The sequence below is a fragment of the Lissotriton vulgaris genome, unplaced genomic scaffold, assembly GCF_964263255.1.
Source record: "Lissotriton vulgaris unplaced genomic scaffold, aLisVul1.2 SCAFFOLD_371, whole genome shotgun sequence".
NCBI lineage: Eukaryota > Metazoa > Chordata > Amphibia > Caudata > Salamandridae > Lissotriton > Lissotriton vulgaris.
The window spans coordinates 799,797-822,744 of NW_028253580.1; the positions used below are offsets into that span (position 1 = coordinate 799,797).

General features: G+C 43.5%; 1 protein-coding gene across 3 annotated transcripts in view; it reads right to left on the minus strand.

The window, feature by feature from the left end:
- LOC147660921 (myocardial zonula adherens protein-like) overlaps positions 1-22,948 on the minus strand; it is a 500,869-nt gene that overhangs the window by 166,128 nt on the left and 311,793 nt on the right. For all 3 annotated transcript variants that reach the window (XM_086951427.1, XM_086951426.1, XM_086951425.1), the window contains exon 10: positions 12,086-12,180. In XM_086951427.1, coding sequence (XP_086807553.1) covers positions 12,086-12,180 — 95 coding nt within the window. The remainder of the gene's footprint in view (positions 1-12,085; positions 12,181-22,948) is intronic.

The window sequence follows — 22,948 nt, forward strand, 5'->3', positions numbered from 1 at the left end:
TGGCAAATTATGTATTTTATAGTACTATCTGCCGGATTCATCAAAGACCCGTTTTGCGAGTCTTTAATAGTGATTCATAAGGAATCACTATTACAGACTCGCAAAACGGGATTCATGTAGGAATCGCAAAATAAAATGCGATTCCTACACATTCCTTATTCCTAAAGGCCCATTAGGAATGGATGGGGAGTTATTCCTTATTTGCGATTAGCAATTTGCTAATCGCAAATAAGGATGCGATTTCAAGGGTGCTAGGGGTGTCCAAAGGACACCCTGTAGCACCCCTGAAATGTAATCTACATTAGTGTTGCGCTCACACATGTCCAAAGGACATGTGTGTGTGCAACATGCAATTTAGAGAAATGCATTTAAAAGCATTTTTCTAAGTTTTCGCTATTTACCACGAGGTTTGACCTCGCGGTAAATAGCAGCCCGAAATTGCGAATTCGTAATTTATAAATGGTTAATGAATTGCATTTAAGGAATCTCAAATAGAGATTCCTTAAATGTAATTCCTCGCAATTTAGCGAAATCGCATTTACCGATTTTTGCATTTGGGGTGATCAATCCCAAATGCAAAAATTGCGCTCGCAAAGGGCCAGATTCTGAGAATCTGGCCCTTTGCGAGCGCAATTAAGCTTCATGAATCTGGCTGTTTGTCCTTACCCTAAAGCGTTATTTGCATAGGCTATATTATGCATGAAATCAGCTTTTTTGGTATCATAACATTTGTATTCTTTCTTCACAACTCTGCAAATCCCATAGTGGTTCTTGCACTTCGAAGAGCACAGGCATTTGGTTACTCCTTCTCTGTAACTCATTCTAAAGCTTGCAATCCTTTACTGCATGATCTCTGCTCCACTGAATATCACAAAATCGTTTGCACAATTATGTTCCACAATCTTCAACTCGGTCAGCTTTTTTTCTTATACTAGGCCTGCTAGTGTCAGGGCATCCTTTTTTGGGTATATACACACTGTGCAAAGTCCTTCATTTTTTTTCTTAAAAATGGTTGAACCAAAGTTCACCAAACTAAGCACCCAAATGAGGCAGAGCCCTAGGTGCCTTCCAATTCTGGTGCTCTTTCATTTAGCCATATTTGAACTTTTCACTGAGACATTTTATACTGGAATTCAAACTTACGCATAAAACCATTTTCTTTTGGGCCCACCTTCTAACTGTGGCGTCCCCGATCAACCTGCAACAAATGTGATAATATCAACATGAATTTCCCACGAGGTTGCTTGTAAAGTCTGGTACAGACCGTTAAAAGAGAGAGTCAAATTATTAGCGATGCAAAAATGGCTTTTCCAATTGGGTGTTGTGTCAATGTTAACTACTGAGGCAAGAATGCCACCTCTGTCTCCGCACCTCAGATGTATCCATTATACAGTAAAAAAAAAAAAAGTGTTCAGTTATTCCTCTAAAACGACCTCTAGTCAGTTAAACACTCTGCTGGTTTCCAGCCCACCTTCAAAAGTGGACACACAATCCCACGAATAAGGAAAACCAGAGCAGGCAGTCGAGCCTTCTCCTACACCGTATCTAAAGTGTGAAACAAAATCCCACTACACATAAGAGCCTCCTTGTAGGAAGGTGGATATCGGACTATGGTTGCCCCCAACTTTTTGCCTGGTGTTTAGCTGGTTTTTCGACTTAGTTGACCTGGGCCCTGCTATTCAGGACCCCAGGCCCACTGCTCTCTCTGTAAAATGGATTCCATGTACTCTAGGTACATATCTAATTGGATACTGAGTCACCTTATCAGCCCCAGTACAGTGTACCTTAGGTACCCAAGGCATAAGTGCACCCAGGGCCTACCAGGGGCTGCAGCATGTATTATGCCACCCCTGGCTGGCCATCCAAATCTGAGAAAACTGGCTGATCAATCAGCTGGGGCAAGGTGGTGTAATCACCCTTTGCCTTAGATATAGTATCTCTATATCTAACCCTAAAATGGACACATATACTCCTATAAGTCACTCCTATGGCAGACCTTAACAATCCTGGAGGCAGAGTGCTTGGAATTATGTGAGAGAGTGCCCTGGCATGAGCTGAGCCTGTCTACCGCTTTCGGAACCAAGTCCTTTAGCTGTTTTCATGATAACGCTATACCATATACTCTTAAGTGTATTATAACCTTGCGGTTATTGCTAACTTTGGCATAGCATTATCAAAACATGTCGAGTAAGGTGTCATACGAATTGGAATACTACCCCCTCGCCAGTTCTGGCGACGGGGGTAGCATTCCACCATTTTAGAGGGGCACAACATGTACCTAACTGTGAACCCCGGTTAAAGTTAACCCGAGCCTCAGCATCACAAATGGATGCTGCCACCACAGACACAAGTCTGACCTCCTGCTGCTGGGAGTCCTTCCAGCGAGGGAGGCTTGGACAAAGGGTTTCCTGCCTTGAGAGGTGCTAGCACCACCCCAGACAGGATTTTGTGTATTGGGTAGGACAGGGCTGAAAGGAATGAGACAGGCCTGGGACACACAAGGTGTCCCTGTGCATACACCGGTCTAAACCAGTTCCTGGGGCTCTCCAGCCCCAGCTCTGGCGCAAGACCGGACAAAGGATAGGAGGTGTAACCACCCCCCTTCCTGGTCCCACCCATAGGAGGGACCTAGTGATAGTACAGCCCCCTTTAGCAGGATAAAGGTAGGAGCGGGTCCCATTCCAAATTAGATTAATCCTGAACTGAAACTCTACAAGAAGAAACTCTGGACTTCGACTTTCTGCCAAGAAGACTGAAGAAATCTCCCTTGTGGGCAAGGAGTGTCCACCCTGCACAAGCAGGCACCATCAGCGTCCAGCGGATTCCCTTTGTCATCTTCCCTCGAGGATCCAGACTTCAGAGCCCGACGAGACCCGGATTCCCAGACCTCTCCGACCTCTACTTACATCTGCAGCACAGCTGAGATCCGTGGGTGCGACGAGACACGTGGGACCGGCCATCTTAGAAGAAGCAGCACTTCGCTCCAGCACGACTTCTGAGGTAACCTCGACCAAGTACTTTGGGGACTGAGAAGCCCCGACCCCGAGCAGCTCCTGCATCGAAGACCAGCCCTCCAGCATCCACGAGATCTGCGTGGGGCCCTTATGCCTGTTTGCTGCTCGACGCATTGTCTGGTCACTTGCCGGCTGGCTAGTGACCTCCTAGACGACGAACCTTGAAATCCAATCTGCTGGTCTGGTTGCTCCAGACTGGCCCCTGCTTCCCTGCAAAGGAGAAGTACCCCGGACCCTACAGGTCCACTCCAGACGCCGTTTCCACTCACCGCGTGGGTTGCCTTTGCCAAGGCCTGTTGACGCCAAATCCAGATCCGATACCGCCGACAGCGAGAGCCTGCGTGGGACAGCTCGTGCCTCCATCCTGGTCGTCGAAGACACCACCTGGTCCACGTGGCTACAGAGACGAGCGTCCACTCTTCACCTGATCGCGACGACGACATTTGGTCTCACTCCTGGTTCCACTCCAGTCACTGGTTAGTGACTTTGAACATTGTCCCCTCTGCTTTCAGGTTCTCCTCTTCACTGATCCACCCTTGGATCACAGCGGACATCTTCCTCCTGGTCGCCTGCAGCATCTTTTCTTCCAGGCTCCATAGACTTCAACGCCGGAACCCGACACGACTTCGCACCTATGCACCCGCAACCTGTGGGTGAGGTAACACGAGCATTTCGGTGCTCAAGGGTAGATTGATTCACCTAGTGTCCAGTTCCACAGTCGTTTTGGAAAGAAGGGGGACCCCTACATACTAGTGGCTTGCTAATCGTAGGGAATACATAGACATAAGTTGAGAAAGAAAATAGCAAACTAATAAGAGTGCCCTTATACCAACCTCATTTCACATATTGTTTACATAGACAGTAATAATTCGCTTAGACAGCAATGTATGAAAAATATATGATTATTTTATTTTTATTGTTATTTATTTACTTTTTATATCTTTTTTTCCATTTTGGACAGAAAAAGTTCTATATTTCTTTTTTAAAAAGTATTGATTTAGTTCATAGACAAACACTTATAATTCATTACAGTGACAATAAATAACATGCAGTACTCATTGTGAACAGAAACAAGACAATTTACATATAGATACAAAAAGGTGCTATACAATATGTTCGGTCGATGTAAAGTTTATGAAGGCAAATGCGGTAGAATAGAACACACCGCGTTTCGGCCTGAGGCCTTCATCAAGAGACCGTCATTCGTTTTTTACACAGAGACAGGTGTACAACAAAATCTTTAATTTATTATCCTGTAGAGTAGATTCCAGTTATTTCATATAGAGGAAATTCAGTTGTTTTTAATATTCAAAAGGCTTCAGCAGGAACTATGTAGCACTGATATTTTCTGTTTCTACTTTTTATTTTCTGTCGGGTTTCTCCTAGGATATATACTTTGGTCGAATAAGCACGTTACGGGAGGTGGCGGTTCATAGGCTTTTGTTCACAACTTATTTTTCTCCAAGTTAGATCCACATTGTGATCTTGATATAGATAAGTTGATAAGTTGTATTTTTTATCGCAATGGTTATGTCATCTTTATTTTTCTTTTCGCTAGAACCATTCCTTATTGTAGGATGCAGAGAGGACTGGTCTAACTCGATAGTCTTTTTCAGGGTTTGAGATCTCGTAACTGTGAGCGCTTCTCCGTAACAGGGGGGTGTGGTGTGCACTTCCGAGCGTTCCGGCGTGACACGAGCATTTCGGTGCTCAAGGGTAGATTGACTCTCCTAGTGTCCAGTTCCACAGTCGTTTTAGTCCTAACTAGTCAGGATTGTCCGTACTCACCTTTTACTTGAACTGTACTGTCCATAGACGTTGTTACGCATCTCGCGTGCGAGTTCACACTCTGCACACGCGTTCCGTGGGCCTCCTATTACTTACCTAAGGTTAGGGTAGCGTGGTCCCAGCGATCCTACAGCCTCTGGACAGCTCCATTTCTTCTATAGACTTTCACATTCCACTTACTTAGTATATGGTTTGTTGTGCCCCTAGGGCAACATTGTAACTGTGCAACTTAAACGTATTTTTCCTAAGAGTCTTGTCATGTGCTTAGCCCTCTGATCTCATAAAGAGTTCAGAGGTGTTTGTTAGTTAATAAATATCTTGTTTATTTTCATAACTACCTGTGTGGTGTCCTTTCATTTGGTATTCAAGGGGGTTATATATGGTAAAACAGCTGGCTTCACATGCCAAAAGAGTTTAGCCTAAGACTGCTTTGTCCATGCTACCATTAGGATAGCTGGTCTATAAGGTTGACTTACAACCAATCACCATAAGGGTTGTTTGGACTGATACATCAGGCCAACTTCTCACACTCCTCACACTTCTTGAAGTGCCCAAGAAGCTTAAGACCTGGCTTTTGAGTAGTCCCACTAAGCCTTAGGTGTGCAGGGCCGGACAGGGCCTGGCAAACTGCTTGGCCAGCCTCCCTGGGAGGGGAGGGGGGTTGCGGCCGTGCTGTTTAATAGGGCTGATTTCAGCCGATTTAATTACTGGGGGCCAATATTGCTGACCCCCGGTAACAGAAATGGACCCCAGGGGCCGAAAACTAGCCTCCACCCTGGTGGCCCAACTGGGAAACACCCGGAGCCCGCTATGGCCAGTCCGGCCCTGTAGGTGTGGCTAGACTCGCATCTGCTCAGTGCCAGGAAACCTTACCGAATGATAATGTGCTCTAAAAATGTAATATATATAGCAAACAACCAAAATGAATCAATAAAGAATGGTCGTGAGTTTGTGCCAATGCAACGTTTCCGGAGATGATGGAAGTGTCGACGTTTCGGTCTATAGAGCAGTCGTCATGCAGACCATCATCAGGACAGAGTATGTCAATGCCGAAAAAACTCCCTGGAAATTCTGAAAAAGAGCCGTTTTCAGTTGGCAATGAGTGGCACTACCATCATCTCCGGAAACGTTGCATTGGCACAAACTCACGACCATTCTTTATTGATTAATTTTGGTTGTTTGCTATATCCACTAGGAGTTGGTGTTTTTAGTTGTGAACTGTAGAGACACTATTGCTCATATCTGTTCATTACTATTGCTTGAATTCATTTTTCTGTACTTGTTTCCCCAACTTTATGTTACTTGAGTAAATATAAACTTTCTGAATATATTTCCTTCCTCTGTGTGTTCTCCTCGTACCTTCCACCGATTTACTTCGATTATGTACTGAGATTGATATCCTGTGGATACATTTGAGTGTGTTACATATGTACAATTCAGACCGACTAATTTCTGAAATAAGTCCCTTGTAGCATACTCTGACCTTAACTATAAGGTGCCCAAGCCTACAAGGGTTTATTGGTTTTCCCCTGCCTATAACACTTTTAACACCCTGGCACCCTTGAAATAGCTCCCGCTTTTGGCGATTCTTTAATACTGAATCGCAAATAGTGAATATCTTCCCATTCATTCCTCTGGGCCTCCTAGCCCATAGGAATGAATGGGTAGGTATTCCTTATTAACAAATCTCAATTTGCGATTCATTATTAAGGAATAGCTAATATTTTAGCGATTGTTACTTACATTCAATTTTGCGAGTCCTTAATAGCAAATAGGTAAAATTCTCTATTATTGACTCGCAAATTTGATTTTACCTACATCTGGCCCTAGATGGCTCAGTAAGCTAAATGCTGGTCTTTGACAAATTCAGTGATCTGGAAGTCAAGTGCTGGCAAGTGAGTCAGACCCAGTCTTCCCTCATTCCAACGTGAGTATATTGAGCATCATAATTTGGGTAATCGCAAGTGTTATCTACAAACCTTAGAAATACACAACTGTGGTGTACAGCAAAATATTAAAACAGTTATAATTAGTATTACTTTTATTGTCATTATGAATGATAACACTAAAAATGATAATATATCATAATAATAATAAACCGCTCATAATATTCAATTACTTGAGCATTCCTCGGATAAGTGTCTTTCACTCCTCTTTCCTTTCCATGAATCATTTTTTTCGCATGTCCCTAAACAATGTAAACAAGTGCTCAACACACTATTCGGTTACTTTCAAACACCTCTCCTGGCAACAGTGAAACGGCCCACTTGAAAACATGTTCTCAGTCTATTTACATTAAACCTGTGCGTTCCTAAGAAAACATAAAACCGAGCACATAAGATATGATATGCACGGTAAGCTCAACCAAAACAATTGTCTCTTGGCCAACATCATCACCACCACACACAGGAGTAGCAGGAGCAGGCATCTCCATCTGGAACAAAGCATGGCAGGTCATGGGGTGTAAAAACACTCACTGGGCCATCATTATTTGTCAAACCAAGGCTTTGGAAAAACCATGCTCATATCACAGTACTTTAAAGCAGCATGAAATACTTGCATATAATAACATTACAAAATGTATGTCGCATGCGTGTGCCAAACTCTCCTGCAATTGATTGCAATGCACCCCTGTGCTAGGGTGACTACCTCACACCGGGTCATTATGAACACGGTCTGCAGTCCTGAACTTTTCACCTACAAATATTTGATTTCAAGTGTGTTGATCTAATTAGTTCAATAGAGGTGAAACTACATAACACAAAAAAATGTATTAGGCGATCACAACCTGTGCCTCCTGCTCACAGGCCACAAAACACCAGTCTGTTGAGAGGTTGTGAATGTTGACACGTCTCACTCACCACACAAGACTGAATGCTGCACCTGCAAATCGTACATCTACAGGTACAGCATCCACAAGCCCTTCACAGAAGTTCTCATAGAAACATTGACAGTGCTCATCTGTTTCACACAAATGTTCAAATAAAATTTGCTTTGCATACTCTGTAACTTATTTTTTACATTTTGCTTGTCTTCCACAAGTTCAGTGCAATATTGAAGTTCTTATTTCCAATGTAATGCGGTTTTACATCTCGTGCAGGAGGTTGGATTTTCTGGAGATCAACTATGCATCTGAATTGCTTCACCCATATACCCACAATACTGCTGGCTTACTTAATTTTCTGCTGGGCACACATGAAGCTTTCTGCTTATAGACATGATATGGCAGCTAGCAGGACAGTATTTCTTCATGAATACTAGTCAGCACATATTTCCTCTAGCTTCAATAGACCACTGCACTTTTCTCAGGAGATTGTTAGCCTCGTGGCTATATAATGCAAAACACACTTGTGTGGCGTCTCCTATTTTCTTGCTGCCCCATGTGCAGCTTTCTGTGTATGTATGTATCAGGTGCGACTCAGGAGGTATAATAGGGATGGCTCGTCATTAAGGGCTAAGGGGCTACGCCCTCTTTTCTTTTCAGTCTTCTTATGTGCATGCAGTTTGGCTAATTAGCAGTAAACAAGATTAATTATTTAATAAAAGGTACTGATATCAGCCTGTCCGACTGACTGCCCATGTTTGTAATGCTGTAGAGGCAGCTCTGAAGTCCAGTCACCACTTATGTGCCTGTCCCCGACACGTGTGTGATCGTCAGCCTGCAGCTTGCTGCACCCACTGATGACTTGAAAGCAAAGTTAGCCCAGGGTGCATCAGGCTCGAGTTCTGAAGCCGCATGTCAATCATGGACTGGAGCCTCAGCCATCCTTCCCTTTCACAACTTGTCAAAGGGTGGAGTCAGCTAATCCCATTGACCCTATGACGAGCTGAAAAATAGTGGGGTTACTGCAGGAGAGGCTGCTTGCAGAAAATGACACATTGGAGCATGAGAAGGTGTTGTAAATGTGGGTGTACTTGTAAAGCGCACTGTGACTCCAAGGAGAATCCTGGTGCTGAAGACCGCTGGGGAACCCTGCCTGGTTTTCCCTGTGAGATGGTCCCTTTCTGGGTATATCTCCAAGGTGAAACCAGGCATCCCTGGCGTCTGTGGGGGGCCATTGTAGAGATGAGGCAAGCTTAATGCCCAGAGTTGCCGAGTGTGTTTCCCTGGTTAGAGTAGGCACCATGGTTTTCCCTGTGATATGGTCCCTTTCTGGGTATCTCCAAGGTGAAACCAGCCATCCCCGGCGTCTGTGGGGGGCCGTTGTAGAGATGAGGCAAGCTAATGCCCAGAGTTGCCGAGTGTGTTTCCCTGGTTAGAGTAGGCACCGAGGCGAGAATTATCGAGTGCATTTAACCCTAGTCCACGACCCTACCGCGTCGGGGATTGAACCCTGGTCCCGGGCCGTTCTCTGCTTACGGGTCTGCCGCCTCTAACCAGTGAGCCACACCACTCCACTCCACTCAGTCTTTATCCAGACTCCTGCTTACTGCCAGCGCGCCATGTATTTGAAAGATAGCCACTGCCAGTATAAACTCCTCCATCTGTGGCGTCCAGTGAATGGCAAATAAGAATAGTTTCTACATTTTGGCAATGTTGGTTGGCCCTTGATAGAACGGATTTCACTTTAACCTCAGACAGCCGAGCATGCAGACCTAAAAGCACGGAAGATACTTATTCAATGGTATTGGATGCTGAGCTGTGCGATTCCTGTGTATAAAATTAAATGTGCCTGGCCATTAAGTCCCAAACGTTTCGTGTACATGGAGAATTTTAGACAGAATAGCAAACCTTTCTGCTGCTCACCACCAACGACATACTCGAATCCGAGCTCATAGTGACTGAAGGTCTTATCAGACAAAAACACGGACCTTTAAAAGGGCTCCTGTCGATCAACGAGTCAACCGACAGTACATCCTGCTGGGCGGTCATCGTGGAGTTTCATTTATACCAGGACGATGCAATTCAATTGAAAAACTGCAAAAGAATAATATCAGTCCAGCATCTTTTCTGATCCGAGTCTGAAGGGTGCAATAAAAGACTGGCAAGGGAGAAGGACAAGAGCCAGATATAGGTATGAATTATAAGCCTCATATAAAGTGGCTATCCCCTCAAATGTGTAACATGATGATTGTACAGCCCAGTAAAGAAGTAAAGTACCTGCTGATGCAGTAAAGGCCCGGAAAGTGAAGCAGAGGGAGTCCGGTGGCGTACATGGCCCCTAGACACCCTCCCCCTCAGAGTCCAGGGCACCTTCCTTCTGGCAAACAGGGAGCCAGACTACAAGTACACACACTCTGTCCCTTCTGCATTGCCACTCATATAGTACAAGCATTCAAGGCTATGCGACCCTCTGAAGTCCGGGCTGGTGTGTTATGTCAGTGCAGTACATGGGCTATGCTGCCATCTGCTATGGTATGATAGGCAGAGGCGGCTCCTCCTTTAAGGCAGAGGAGCATCGCCCCACTGATCTTTCAGCAGTGCACACAGGAAAAATAAAATGATAATAAAACAAGTTTATCATTTTACTTTTCTTCTCTATGACTGAGTCTTGGGGGGAGGGGTCATGCTGACAGTCATCAACAGGGAGGAGGGCAGTGGGCACTAAGTGCGCATGTGGGTTTGGCCAGCTGTCTAAGCCAGGCAAACCGACATGCGCACCTAGCTTTTCTCAAATTCGTGCTGTGTTGTACAGCTGGGTGGAGAAGAGACACAGGCTCCCAGTCGTTATCTACGCGCCAAACCCGGCTGCTCAGACCAATCCTGGTGCTGCTCTCATGCTGGTAATAGCTGGTTGCTTGCTTTGAATACTACAAACCTAATTTCCCCTGGTAACATATCAAGTTTCCATTATGTTTAGCTGAGATGAGAAGTGGTAGCTAAATGAACTTTGATGAAAACAACACTTCTGCTTTCCAGTTCCTGCTCTACCGCTGCCATCAGTCAACACTGTATGATCCTGGGTGGATCGACTGATCTCCCTTACCCTCTGCCCCTTTCTCTGCCAGATAAGGCACCTTTAGACACTGGCTACTCAGTGCTGTGTGAGCTTGGCATACATATTTATGTATTTCAGCCCCCTTCCAATAAAAGCACAATCCTGTGCATTCTAATGGTACATGAAAATGCTTCTTTTTAGTTGCAGCTCTTTGACTCAAAGGCAAAGGCTTTATCTGTCAGGTGTCAGTATCCCCTCTCTGATTCAACTCGCAGTGCATGCTCAAAGTAGAGGGGATACCAGTGTATCTGATAAATGTTCACTCACTAAGCCAAATTCATGGTTTGGTCTTATGCCCTCACACTTTTCAACTTCACGAGCAGATACTGTAGAAAACAAAGCTTCTTATTTATTATTTTGAAGTTTACAGGAGGAGAAGTCATCACACCAGAAGCAGCGGATCTTCTGATTCAATACAGGTACACTCTCTAGCCTAGCAACCAATCTCCCAGTTAAAGACAGGCACGACGTTCCAATCAACAATATCACACAGAATCGCTGAGCAGGAGAGACAGTGAACACGCACTAGATAACATATCACTCTACTTACATTTTGGAGGACCCTTCATTAATCTAACTAATGCGTGACGAGTTCTACCTTAAAATGTGTTTTTGCCAGAAGTGAAATATGAATTTTAAAATTACACTAAAAGTACTTTAACAGTAATGATGCTTCTTCGTTGTTCAATCTATCCTGAAGACTTTTTAGTGGTAGGTCAATAATTGCCTTGCAATTGGCATACAGCAATGATAGAAGGCTACACAATGAAAGAAAAATATGTTTGAGAAGATCCCTTCTCATCTCTATCTGGATCAACTTTGGTTTCCGATAGATTTTCAAAACAATTTAGGTAGCAAACACTGAACGCTGAGGCACTCCTATCTGCATGAATTTTTGTAGTACTTAAAGGGGTACACTGCGTTTTTGCCAGAAGTAATGTACTTATTGTAGAATCACGGATACTTCAGACTTATTCACTATAATCTGAAGACTCTTGGGTGGAAGAGCAACAAATGCCTAGTTACTGGCAGATAACAATGACGGAAGACCACACAATGTAACAAGAATATACATTATGAAGATCTCTTGTTATATCTGTAGCAACTGTGGTTTCTGAAGAATTTTCAAGAATTTTCAAAAACATTTAGGTAACAATCAAAGCTGAGGCAAGGTCTTTGTAATTCATCTTAAACAAAAGACAAAAGGGTAATTTGTTGTTTATGCACACACTGGGAAACAAGTTTAGGACATTTACTAACACAACAATTACGAAATTGCATCAAAATACAAGGCAGGACACCTTAAAATACACAGGAGCTAATTACAAAGAGAAATTTTGTTACCTTTCTCTGTCGACCAAAGTACTTTGAGATTTTGTGGAAATTCTTTCAATTTGTTCTTCGCGTCTCTGTAATTGTTCTAGCAGTTGGTCCCGTTCCTTATAAAGTAAAATATAGTCAGTCAAAAATAACTTTTGTTGGATAAAAACAATTAATTGATCATATACAACAATTATAATCGCAAACTAAGCTATCATTACTTGCCTGTAATACAAAGAAATAGATATATTTTTATGTTTGTTAACATTACATTTCACATATATCATATTCCGAACAGCCTAAACAAATATTAAATTGAAAGGTACCATTTAAAAAAAAAATTAAAACAAAATTCATTACTGGGTCTCCTATACTGCCATAGCAAGATATTTCATCCACTGACGCCATGCCTTACCTCTCTAATTAGAGATGGATATAGTTAAAACTTTCTGTTGAAATACAGAGATATATAATATCTTTCACCATTTTAGTCTGAGTCTTCACTAATGTATGTTTAAACCGATTGTTTCTATATCTACAGTACAAAGAGTGTAACAAGAAAGAGCTCAATATTCTACCTTCCTTGTCACAACATGGTCACTTATCTGAAGAATATGACTTCATCCCCACCTCGCAGTAACATTTGTAACAAGTAAAATGTATAATCTCAAATTTTAAATAAAATTGCAAAAATCTCATATACAATTTGAAAATAAATAAGTGAATTCATTCAAAATATGCTTTTTCACAATATCTCCAGATACCAGGTCTTTAATTTTGCCGAGGCTACACAGGAGGCCACGCCCACGAGGAACATGGCGGCGGGTTGAGTGCCGGTCGCGGTAGCACCGAGGTGGTTTCCCGATGACCAAGCGAAGACGCTGCATACTTATGTGAAGGTGAGCCTATGATGCGCCATTCCCATTAATCACACGAGCCACAACTAAGTCGATCCCTCTGTCTCTCTTACCGAGGTAAACAGCCGTTTCTGTGGACGCTGCAGCTGCAGCGGACGGCGCTAGGACCTGCGCACTTCAGGACCCAGGAACGGAAGGGGCTTCCGAATCACCTGATGCAAGCGAGTGGAAAAACAGCTTTACTGGAGTTTGCTGTCGAAGGCTGTAATCTGGATGCATATTTCACCTAACCCGGCTTTAAACTCTGCTTGAGAGGTCAGCAGGCGGCTGATTTAAATATGCCTCGGTCCAAGAGTAAATTATCACGGTAAGGTGGAGAATAAGGGGGGGGGGGAGTAATGGCAACAATCTCCCCTATACTATACTTTCAAGCCAGCTGAGTCTCGCAATTCACTTGACTTTCCTCTGAGGTCGGGGTAGGTTTAACCAAAGGCAAAAAAAAAAAAAGAGTGCCAGGACTCTCACAGACCACAGACTCACAGACCTGTGCCCTCTACTACCTATGCTGGAAGAACGTAGACGGTATTTTTGGAGCAGATTCCGCTCCGTACTACCTAGGCTCAAGCTAGGGAGTCTGGCAACACACATACCTGAGCAACAGCCCCACAAAACGGAGGCTGAAAGAAAGAAGTTGTACTCTCTTGTACTTAGGTGTGGGGAGAGGGGGAGTAATGCAGTAGAAACTCAAATATCTACCACCGGGAGGTGGGGTTGCATGGATCCAACGCAGCCCGATCTTCCAGCGTATAAGAACAGTGAAGCCCCAATACAAGAGCGGGTTGTATTAAAATGCTTGGAGTCTGAGGGGCAAAAGCTGAAGTTGAAGGAAATTGTCACACCTGAGACTACTGGGTCAGCTAATGCTATTATAAGCTCAAATCTGGTAAAACAAGGAAATATCCCTTCTGCAAGGAGAAACAGGTACCAGTTGAGATCTAGGGTAGAATTAAAAGGGAAGGGGGCTTTAGAATTTGAGGAGAGGGAGCGACCTATGCCACTAACCCCTTGTAAAAGTAAAAAGAAAAAGATTACTTTAATCAAAAAACTTAAGGGAGTATCTCACGAGAGTCAAGCTGTGAAAAGTACCCCCTCCCTTAAATCTTTTTTTAAAGTCCTGGATCTGGCTAAACGTTCCCCAATTTTGTTGGAGGATAATATTGGCATTGTACCCTCAGAAAACCGTTACAGGGTTTTAGAGAATTTGGGAAATATGGAAAATGCAGAGGAGGGAACAGAAAGGCCAAATATAGCGAATTCAGGGCTGCACAAGGGTCAGCCAAATCCATCAGAGGTTGAAAGCACAAAGGTACTTCTAGGACCAAATGTTCAGGCCAGCCCAAATAAAGCACCCCCTGTAGACAAAGCGCGAGGAAAGCAAGATACTAGACCCAAGAGTCAGGCTGTACATAGTAGCTTTAAGGAAGGTGAAGACGGGACAAGAAGAAAAGATGTAAGCAAAGACAATCCATCAGACTCTGTCCAAATGACGTTAGGAATAAGGAGACGGTCTGAGGACTCATGTGAGCAGGAGAGTGATCGGCTAGGGGATCTTTTTCGATCCTTAAGATGTGATATGATGTCGAAATTTGAAATATCTGAAAATAATCAAAAAACAATCCAGGATAGATTCGACGTGTTAGAGTCAAAGTTAGCGGAGGTCATTTTGCGTACAGGGAACCTGGAAACAGAAGCAGCGGTTTTGAATAAAACGGTACATAGTAACCAAAAAGACATAGAACTTCTTAAAACCCAAAACAGATCACTGGTTATGGACATTGAGCGGCTGGAGACTCAAGCTAGGAGGAATAACTTAAGGATCCTAAAGATTCCGGAAGGGGAAGAGTTGGAGGACCTAAAGGGATTTGTTTGTGGATTTTTGAGGGATGGTGTTTTAAAAGATCGCCCGGATATAAACCTGGAGGCAGAAATCCAAAGGGTACATAGAGATCCATACAAGAGACGTTCGGATAGGAAAACACCAAGGAAAATCCTAGTAAATTTTCAAACTTATAGCGTTAAGGAACTTATTCTAGGAAGATCCCTATCAAAATCAGACTTACGTTATAAATCCAGTCCTTACATTATAAGGTCCGATATTGGTGCAAGAACCGCACAAAGACAATGGGAGCTGGGCACCAGAATGCCGGATTTAAGACTATTGGGAGCGCATGTTCAGATGAGATTCCCGGCTATGCTCAGGATCATGTGGAAAAATAAGACTTACAGTTTCACACAACCAGAAGAGGTCGATAATTTCTTGGACCAAATAAAAAGCGAGCAGGAGGAATAGTAACGGATAGAACTGGCGTCTACTTTGAAGGATGAATTTAATAAAACAAAACTAAAAAAAAAAAAAAAAAAAGGGGGAAACGTTAGGTAAATATAAATATGCTGTATGATAAAATTGAGAGACATGATGATTTATTTGTGATTTAATTTGTCTCACCAAAATACAGTTATAGGTCACGAGCACCACCCGGTTGCTCCGAAAGGCGAAGTCATCGCCAGGTATGTTGGAGGGGTTCCTCAGGGGGGAGGGGTTCAAGGGGCGGGGGGTTCAAGGGGGCAAATAAAAAACAAAAAATCCTCATATATAAATAATTGTATACTGAACAATGGCTTGGATGGGCATGAATCTATATTAGACCCATGATTAATCTATACAAACTTAAGGTCCTGTCATGGAATATTAACGGTATAGGGGAAAAAATAAAACAGAATAGAATTTGTGAATTCTTAAAAAACTCAGATGCTCAAATTATAATGCTACAGGAAACACATTTAGAGGCTGCACTATGCAATTCTCTCTTTAAGAAATCAAGGTGGGTTCAAGACAATCAGCTCTAGGCAATCAGGTGTTACAAGGGGTGTTTCTATTATATTTCGAGCGAATAGCGGGATAAGCCTGAGAAAATTCGAGACAGATCAATCTGGAAGATGGTTAGTTGCGGAAGTATTTATTCAAAATACCCCCTATACAATTGCAGTGTACTACGGTCCAAATGAGGACAATCCGGTTCCACTGTCTAAACTGGAATTAGCACTATTTACGACAACTGGTCCTCTAATTTTAGGTGGTGATTTCAACTTAGTCTTCGACCAAAAATTACATAGAACTTCTAAGGTGAAATACCATGCTCCCTTAAAGTCACTTGCCACCTTAGATGTCCTAATGAAAGATTTCACCCTAGTAGACGTTTGGAGGAAAAAATACAAAAATAAATCAGGCTTCACTTTTTACAGCAAAAAATACAAGAACTACTCTAGAATAGATCATCTCCTAGTAGATCAGCACTTCCTTAAGGATATTAATTACCTTTCCTTCACACCTACAGGTTTATCAGACCATGCTGTACTGGAAATGGTAATTGAATTGAACATAACTTCGTTAAAACCTAGATGGACACTGGAGAGATCACTTCTATTAGATAATCAATTAAAAGAAGAAGTTAATGAAAAAACACTAGATTTCTTCACGATGAATTTAGGATCTTCCTCCCCCCAGGTTGTATGGGAAACATATAAAGCCTATTTGAGGGGAGTTCTAAGCTCCCTAATGAGTTATAAGAGAAAGAGCATAAAAATAAAAAGAAGGGAAGATTTGGCAGTAATTACAAGAAAGGATCAAGAATTACAGAATGCAATTTTAGAAAACTCCAGTAGAGCACACTTGATAGAGAAGGAACTCATCGATTTACAGCTTCAATTAAAAGTATCGGATGAGAGAATTCTTAAAGAAAAATGGGAGTCTAGCAGATTAATAAATTTTGAGTACGGAGAAAAATGTGGAGCCCTCTTAGCTTGGAAAGCCAGAGAAGAGAGAACTAGAAATAACGTCAAAGCCCTATTACAAAGACAGACAGGAGAATTGTTGGAAACAGACATAGAAATCAGAGAAGAAGCAAGATCTTTTATGAGAAGTCTCTATACTGAGGATAAAGATCCTAAGGGGGAAGATTTAGAATCCTGGCTGACAACAAAACATCTGCCGCAAATACCCGAAACGGATAAGGTATACCTGGAAAGTGAGATAACAGAAGGGGAAATCCTGGGTCAATTGAAGAAAATGAAAAGAGGGAAAGCGGCAGGCTCAGATGGGTTGCCAGTGGAGATCTACTTGGATAACAAAGACCAATTAATATCTCCATTAAAGGAACTTTTCAACCTTTTACTGATTCAAGGTTTCTCAACACCCCCTTCATGGGGAGAAGCCATTATAACGCTTATACTAAAACCAAATAAGGATGTTAAAAGAATAGAGTCTTATAGACCCATTTCTTTGCTGAACACAGACATGAAGATCTACTCTGGTATCTTAGCAACCAGATTATCGAAGGTTATTAAGTCTATAATCCATCCTGATCAGAGAGGCTTTATCCCAGGGAGACAGTTAAATAAACTAACATTTCAAGCAATAGGAGCTATAGACTACGCCATCGTTAAAAACCTCCCACTGGCCCTGGTCGCCATAGATGCAGCTGAGGCCTTTGATCAGGTTAATTGGAAGTATCTATGGGCCTCTATGGCGGCATTTGGGTTCCCTCAGATCTTCATAGAGGCGGTTAGATCCTTATATTACAACCCAAAGGCAAAGGTTTTAATTAATGGAACTCTATCTGAATGGTTCGATATATCCCGAGGCACTAGACAGGGCTGTCCCTTATCCCCTCTTTTGTTCGATGTCTATATGGAGCCTTTTGTTTGTGGGATTAGAGAGGACAATATTATCCAACCTTTTTTGCTCGGAAATCTGCCCCTGAAGGTGGCATTGTACGCGGATGATCTTCTTTTATACACTTCCGACCATTCAGTAGCAATACCGAGGTTATTTTATTTATCGGAAGAATTTGGGAAATTGTCAGGTTACCAGATAAATAAGGAGAAAACTGAGATCATGGGATGGAATAACAATACACCTATATCAGGCGCTAATCAGAAAATGAGGTACCTGGGGATCTACTTAACCCAATCATTAAAAGATATTACATCACTTAGTTGGAATATGGTGGTTAAAGATATTAATAAAACATTAATAAGATGGGGAAACCTGCCCCTGAATATATACGGTCGAGTCAACCTCATTAAAATGACTATTCTCCCAAAATTGACTTTCCTATTCAACTGTATCCCCTTATCATTCTCACTGAAAGACATTAATACCTTACAGGGTAAAATTGGATCATTTATATGGGCATGTAAATCTACAAGAATTGCATGGAAGAAACTGAGGAGGGGTTTAAGTATAGGAGGGCTATCCCTCCCAGATCTTCTGTCATATTGTCATGCATTTCATTTCAGAAATTTTAGGCTTCTTGCAAATAAGTTAGATGCATCATCACAGGGCCGCTTGTTTCAAGCCTTATTAATTGATTTACCCTATGACCATGATTATTTGTTGTTTAAATTCGGAGACCAGAATTTTTTTTTAAAAATCTGCCTTAAAATCCTATTGACCGCACTAAAAAACTGGGGGTTCATCAGGAAGATATTTGATATCCCATATTACCATACATATACCCCAATATGGGACTCTCCTGGTACACCTTTAAGCCTCCAAGATCATCTGTCACAACCTTTAAGAAATGCTGGGGTAAAAACATGGGTGGATTCGGGCCTGGTGAACTGGAATTCTTTAGCACAACTTACTGATGGGCAGTTGACTAGGTTCAAATACTATCAACTATCTTCCTGGTGGTCCAGTCAAAATATGCAAAAAGAGAAAGACACAGATATTCTTGACTCTATAGGAAGGAGGGGGAAATGGGTAAAAGAACTCTCATTTTGGTACAAACTGTTGATCAAAGAAGAGGAGAGTAAAACCAATTCAGAGGTTATAAATGTATGGGGACATTGTATACCGGACACCCCCGATGAAGTTAATAAAGTATGGTTAGATTCCTTTTTTTTGTCATCAAGGCTAATGAAGCCAGCAAATTTAAGACGTAACCATCTATTTACGGCTTATAGAGTATATTGGACTCCGGCCAAACTGCACAAGATCACACGAAACAACTACTATTGTCCCCGATGTAAGCATAATGCAGCTGACGATATTCATATCTTTCTAGATTGTCCAGTCATTCAAGACTTCTGGAAAGCGGTAATGGATTTTTTGTGTGATGTACTCTCAACGACTATTATTTGTTCACGTAGACTTGTTTTTTTCGGTTTATCGAAAGATTATGATATCAATAGTCTGGACTCGCAGTTTATTTTTTATATAATAATTATTGCTAGGAGACAAATCTGTATGGAGTGGAAGTCAGTGTCTCCTCCTAGTTTTGCAGAATGTCTGAAGTATATAATGGAAGTCTGTAAAATGGATTTGGCTGGTCGAAAAGATAACACTGAGAACGTTTGGTCTAAACTGGTGGTCTGGATAAATAGGTGAACGGTCCTGTGATTATGCCAGAGGTTGAGTCGGTCCTGTCCTCCACCAGGCCTAGGGTGCCTAATATAGGCCTGGAGGAGTAGGATAAGGAAAGCAGCCTACCTCTGGGACTTCCCTGTATGCTATGATACTGTCTCCATGGCGGACCCGAAAAATAACAGTATAAGAGGCAACGATGAGACCCATCTAGAGCAAATATATTCTGGTGGCAAATATGAGGACAAAAAAAAAAAAAGGAACAAGGAAAATCCATTAACTCTAGTATATTACCAATATTGCGTTTTTATTAATGCAATTTCTGCCTTTAGTATATTATCTGGCACAGAATAAAATTGTAAGCTTGAAGCAGTTAAGATAGGAAAGGGCACAAGTTCCAGAAAACCCGACTTTTTCTTTAGACCATTCTTGAAATTCACGATGCATAATCATACCCCAAAATCTAGCAGCCTACATGTTATGTCTAAGCCAATGCCTTTGTGTTATGTTTTCATTTCAGTTTTCTTCTTCTTAGTAGCTTTCTCCATCACCCAGCAACAGAGTTCTACTGCTGGAATCCGGTCTGTGGAAGCCAGCAGTGGAGCTGAGAGAGTGGCTGCTGGAGTAGATGTACCTAACTTCAATAAACACCTTTAAACAGATGTGCTGTGTCCTGATATCCCAAAATGTATATTCCTAATTATAAAAAATTTCAGATTTAGAGTTTAAATCCTTTTTTGGAAGGGTTAATACAAATCTGTATTTGGACTAGATGTTCTTTCCTTGAAGAATTTCTTTATTAGTGTGACCTTAAAATTCTGTCTCATATAAAGATGCACAAAATACATGCCATCTATAGTATTCAGTTGTGGGACCTCTTGTTTACAACCAATTTCCAATTTTATAACAATGCACTGCTTCCACGGAACTGGATTATTAACCATCAATTTTGTTTTCAATAGTTTTTTTCTATTTCAAATCTTTATTTTCCAGAACAAGCAACAGGCAAAGGACTGAATGTTACACAGCGTTTCACCCACAACCCCTTGGGGTCGACCGCGTCATGTGATATCAAGCACAGGCCATTCAGTCTTGCAAAAAAAGCCTGACCCCTATGGTCAAATACAAACAGGCAACCAGCCTAAATGGAACAGACGGACCAGCAAGGTCCAAAACCCTACAAGATCTTGGAAAGAGAAGCAGTAGGACAGAGCAGACAGTGGGAATAAGTAAAGAGGGAAGAGGAGAAGACAGCCGGAGAAGATGGAGCGTGCACAGTGTGGAGGGGTCTACAGGACTTCAAGTCCAGTCCTGCATTCTTAGCCGCTAGGCAGGGCTTAATGCTCGGGGGTGTCTATGGTAGCAGCCTATCTGGATCAGGTGGGACAACAGTGTCCTCGAATAGACGCAGCGTCCGGAGCTTGGCAGGCATATGGCGCGCATGTTCAACGGCACATAAATATTGTACTAGGGGTCGCCAGACAGCCTTAAAGCGTGTGTCCCGGGTTTGCAGCCGAGCTGTAAATAGCTTCCTCGTAATAACATGCCATAAGCGCACAAACCAGGCCGTGATTGGAGGGGCTCCGGGCTTTTTCCAATACAAGGGAATAAGCTGCTTGGCTGCTCCCAGCATTTGAAGCGCCAAAGTCCAATTGCTCTGAGTCGGTGCCCTAAGGCTGGCAGGTTTGATACCGAGTAGGAGTGTGCTTGTGGCTTCAGGCAGAGGGAACCCCAACACTCCCCCTGATGTAGCTTAGGACCTCCTTTCAGAAGAGGGTCAGTGACGGGCACGCCCACCAAATATAAACAAAATCCCCCTTTTCAGACCGGCATCTCCAGCACGTAGGAGAGGAGGCTGGGAACATCTTGTGTAGACGCTGGAGCATGTAGTACCACTGGGTCATGAGCTTATAGGCATTCTCCTGCTGTGGGATGCTACGATACACTTTGGGGATATCCTGCCACAGGCCACACCACTGCGCGGGGGCAATGTCCGTACCTGATATTGACTGCCAACGTTGCGGATATGGATGTGAGGGTGGCATCTTCGGGTCTTGCAGGATCTGGTAGATCCGTGAGATCAAGCCCTTTGAGTCTGCAAAAGAGCGGGCCAGTCGCTCAAATGGAGTGAAGGTGCGCATAACTGCCTGATATGTTTCTTCTTCGGCCACCCAGTGCTTCAGCTGGGCGTATTGCATCCCCGCTGCCGGAGAGACGCAGAACTCCTCCCTACAGTGAGCAAAGGACTTAAGGGCGCCCCCTCCAAACAGATCAGTAAGCACCCTGCAGTTTCCCCGCGCCCACTTGCTGAAGGTGCCCGTGCGATGGGCCAGTGGAAAGGACGGGTTACCCTCTATCGGAGTGTGCGGCGAAGGGAAGATCGTGAGGCCCCTGCGCACCGCTATCTTATCCCAGTTCTCTAGCACCGTTTTCGTGGGTATCCCCATATAGGCGCTCCAAGAGCGCGCTGCCCTATGGTGCCATGCAAGATCCCAGATGGTTTGCCCCGTCACTACAAAACGGAGGTGCGCCACCAAGTAGCAGGCCAGTCCCCCCTGTTGCTCAGTGCCATCAGGAGCGTTTGGAGAACCCAGGCCGCCTCCTCCCCCAAATAAAATTTGTGAGATCTCGTTGGAGGCCTCTTATATAGTGCAGCGGGATGGGTGTGGGGAGGCATTGGAATAAATACAGAATTTTGGGGAGGATGGACATCTTGATAGCATTGAGTCTGCCCAGCCACGACAGTACAAGCGACTTCCACCTCCGCAGATCATCAAGAACCGAACGTCGACATTCCTGCCAGTTTACTTGTGTCCACTCGTCCAGGGAGGGGGTCAGCTGAAGGCCAAGGTAACGGATGTGCTGATCCGCCCATTGATATGGGACAAGCTGTTCTAGAAGGGGTATTTCATCCTTCGGAATGGTGAGGTTAAGGGCCCAAGACTTACTATGATTTATCTTCAGGCCGGAGGCACGTTCGAATAGGCACAACACTGAGTGCAGCGCCGGAAGAGACTCTCAAGGACTCGCAAGCGTAAGGATAAGGTCGTCCGCAAACAGCGCCACCTTGTTCTCGCGGCCGCCCAGGGGAATACCATGGATTCCAGGCGTCCGTCGGATCATTTCCGCCAAGGGCTCCACCGCAAAGGCAAATAATAACGGCGAAAGCGGGCATCCCTGCCTGGTACTCCTATAGATGGCGAACGGCGCATAGCTGTTGTTATTAACCCTGGGGGTAATGTGCGTAGTGGGGCTACCTGAAGCTACGTAAAGTGGGCGAGAAACTACGCCCAACTGCACCTACTAAAAAATGCACATGCGCGGCCACCCGCGCATGCGCATTGGTTAGCAGACGGTGCCGTAAACGAGCAGAGGGAGCCCCGGGACACCGCAAACAAGGTAAGTGTATTTTATTTATTTTTTTGTGCCCATTTAATTAAATTAGGCATGTTCGGGAGGGCGGGAGGGAGGCGTGTGGCGGGCAACTTCGCTACGCCCAAGGAGTGGGAGTAGTGCTGCCTGCTTCGCCTACTTTGCAAAGGGCGAAGTAGACAACACTACGCCCACTTTGTGGGCGTAGCGAAGTTGCCCGCCCAGGGTTAG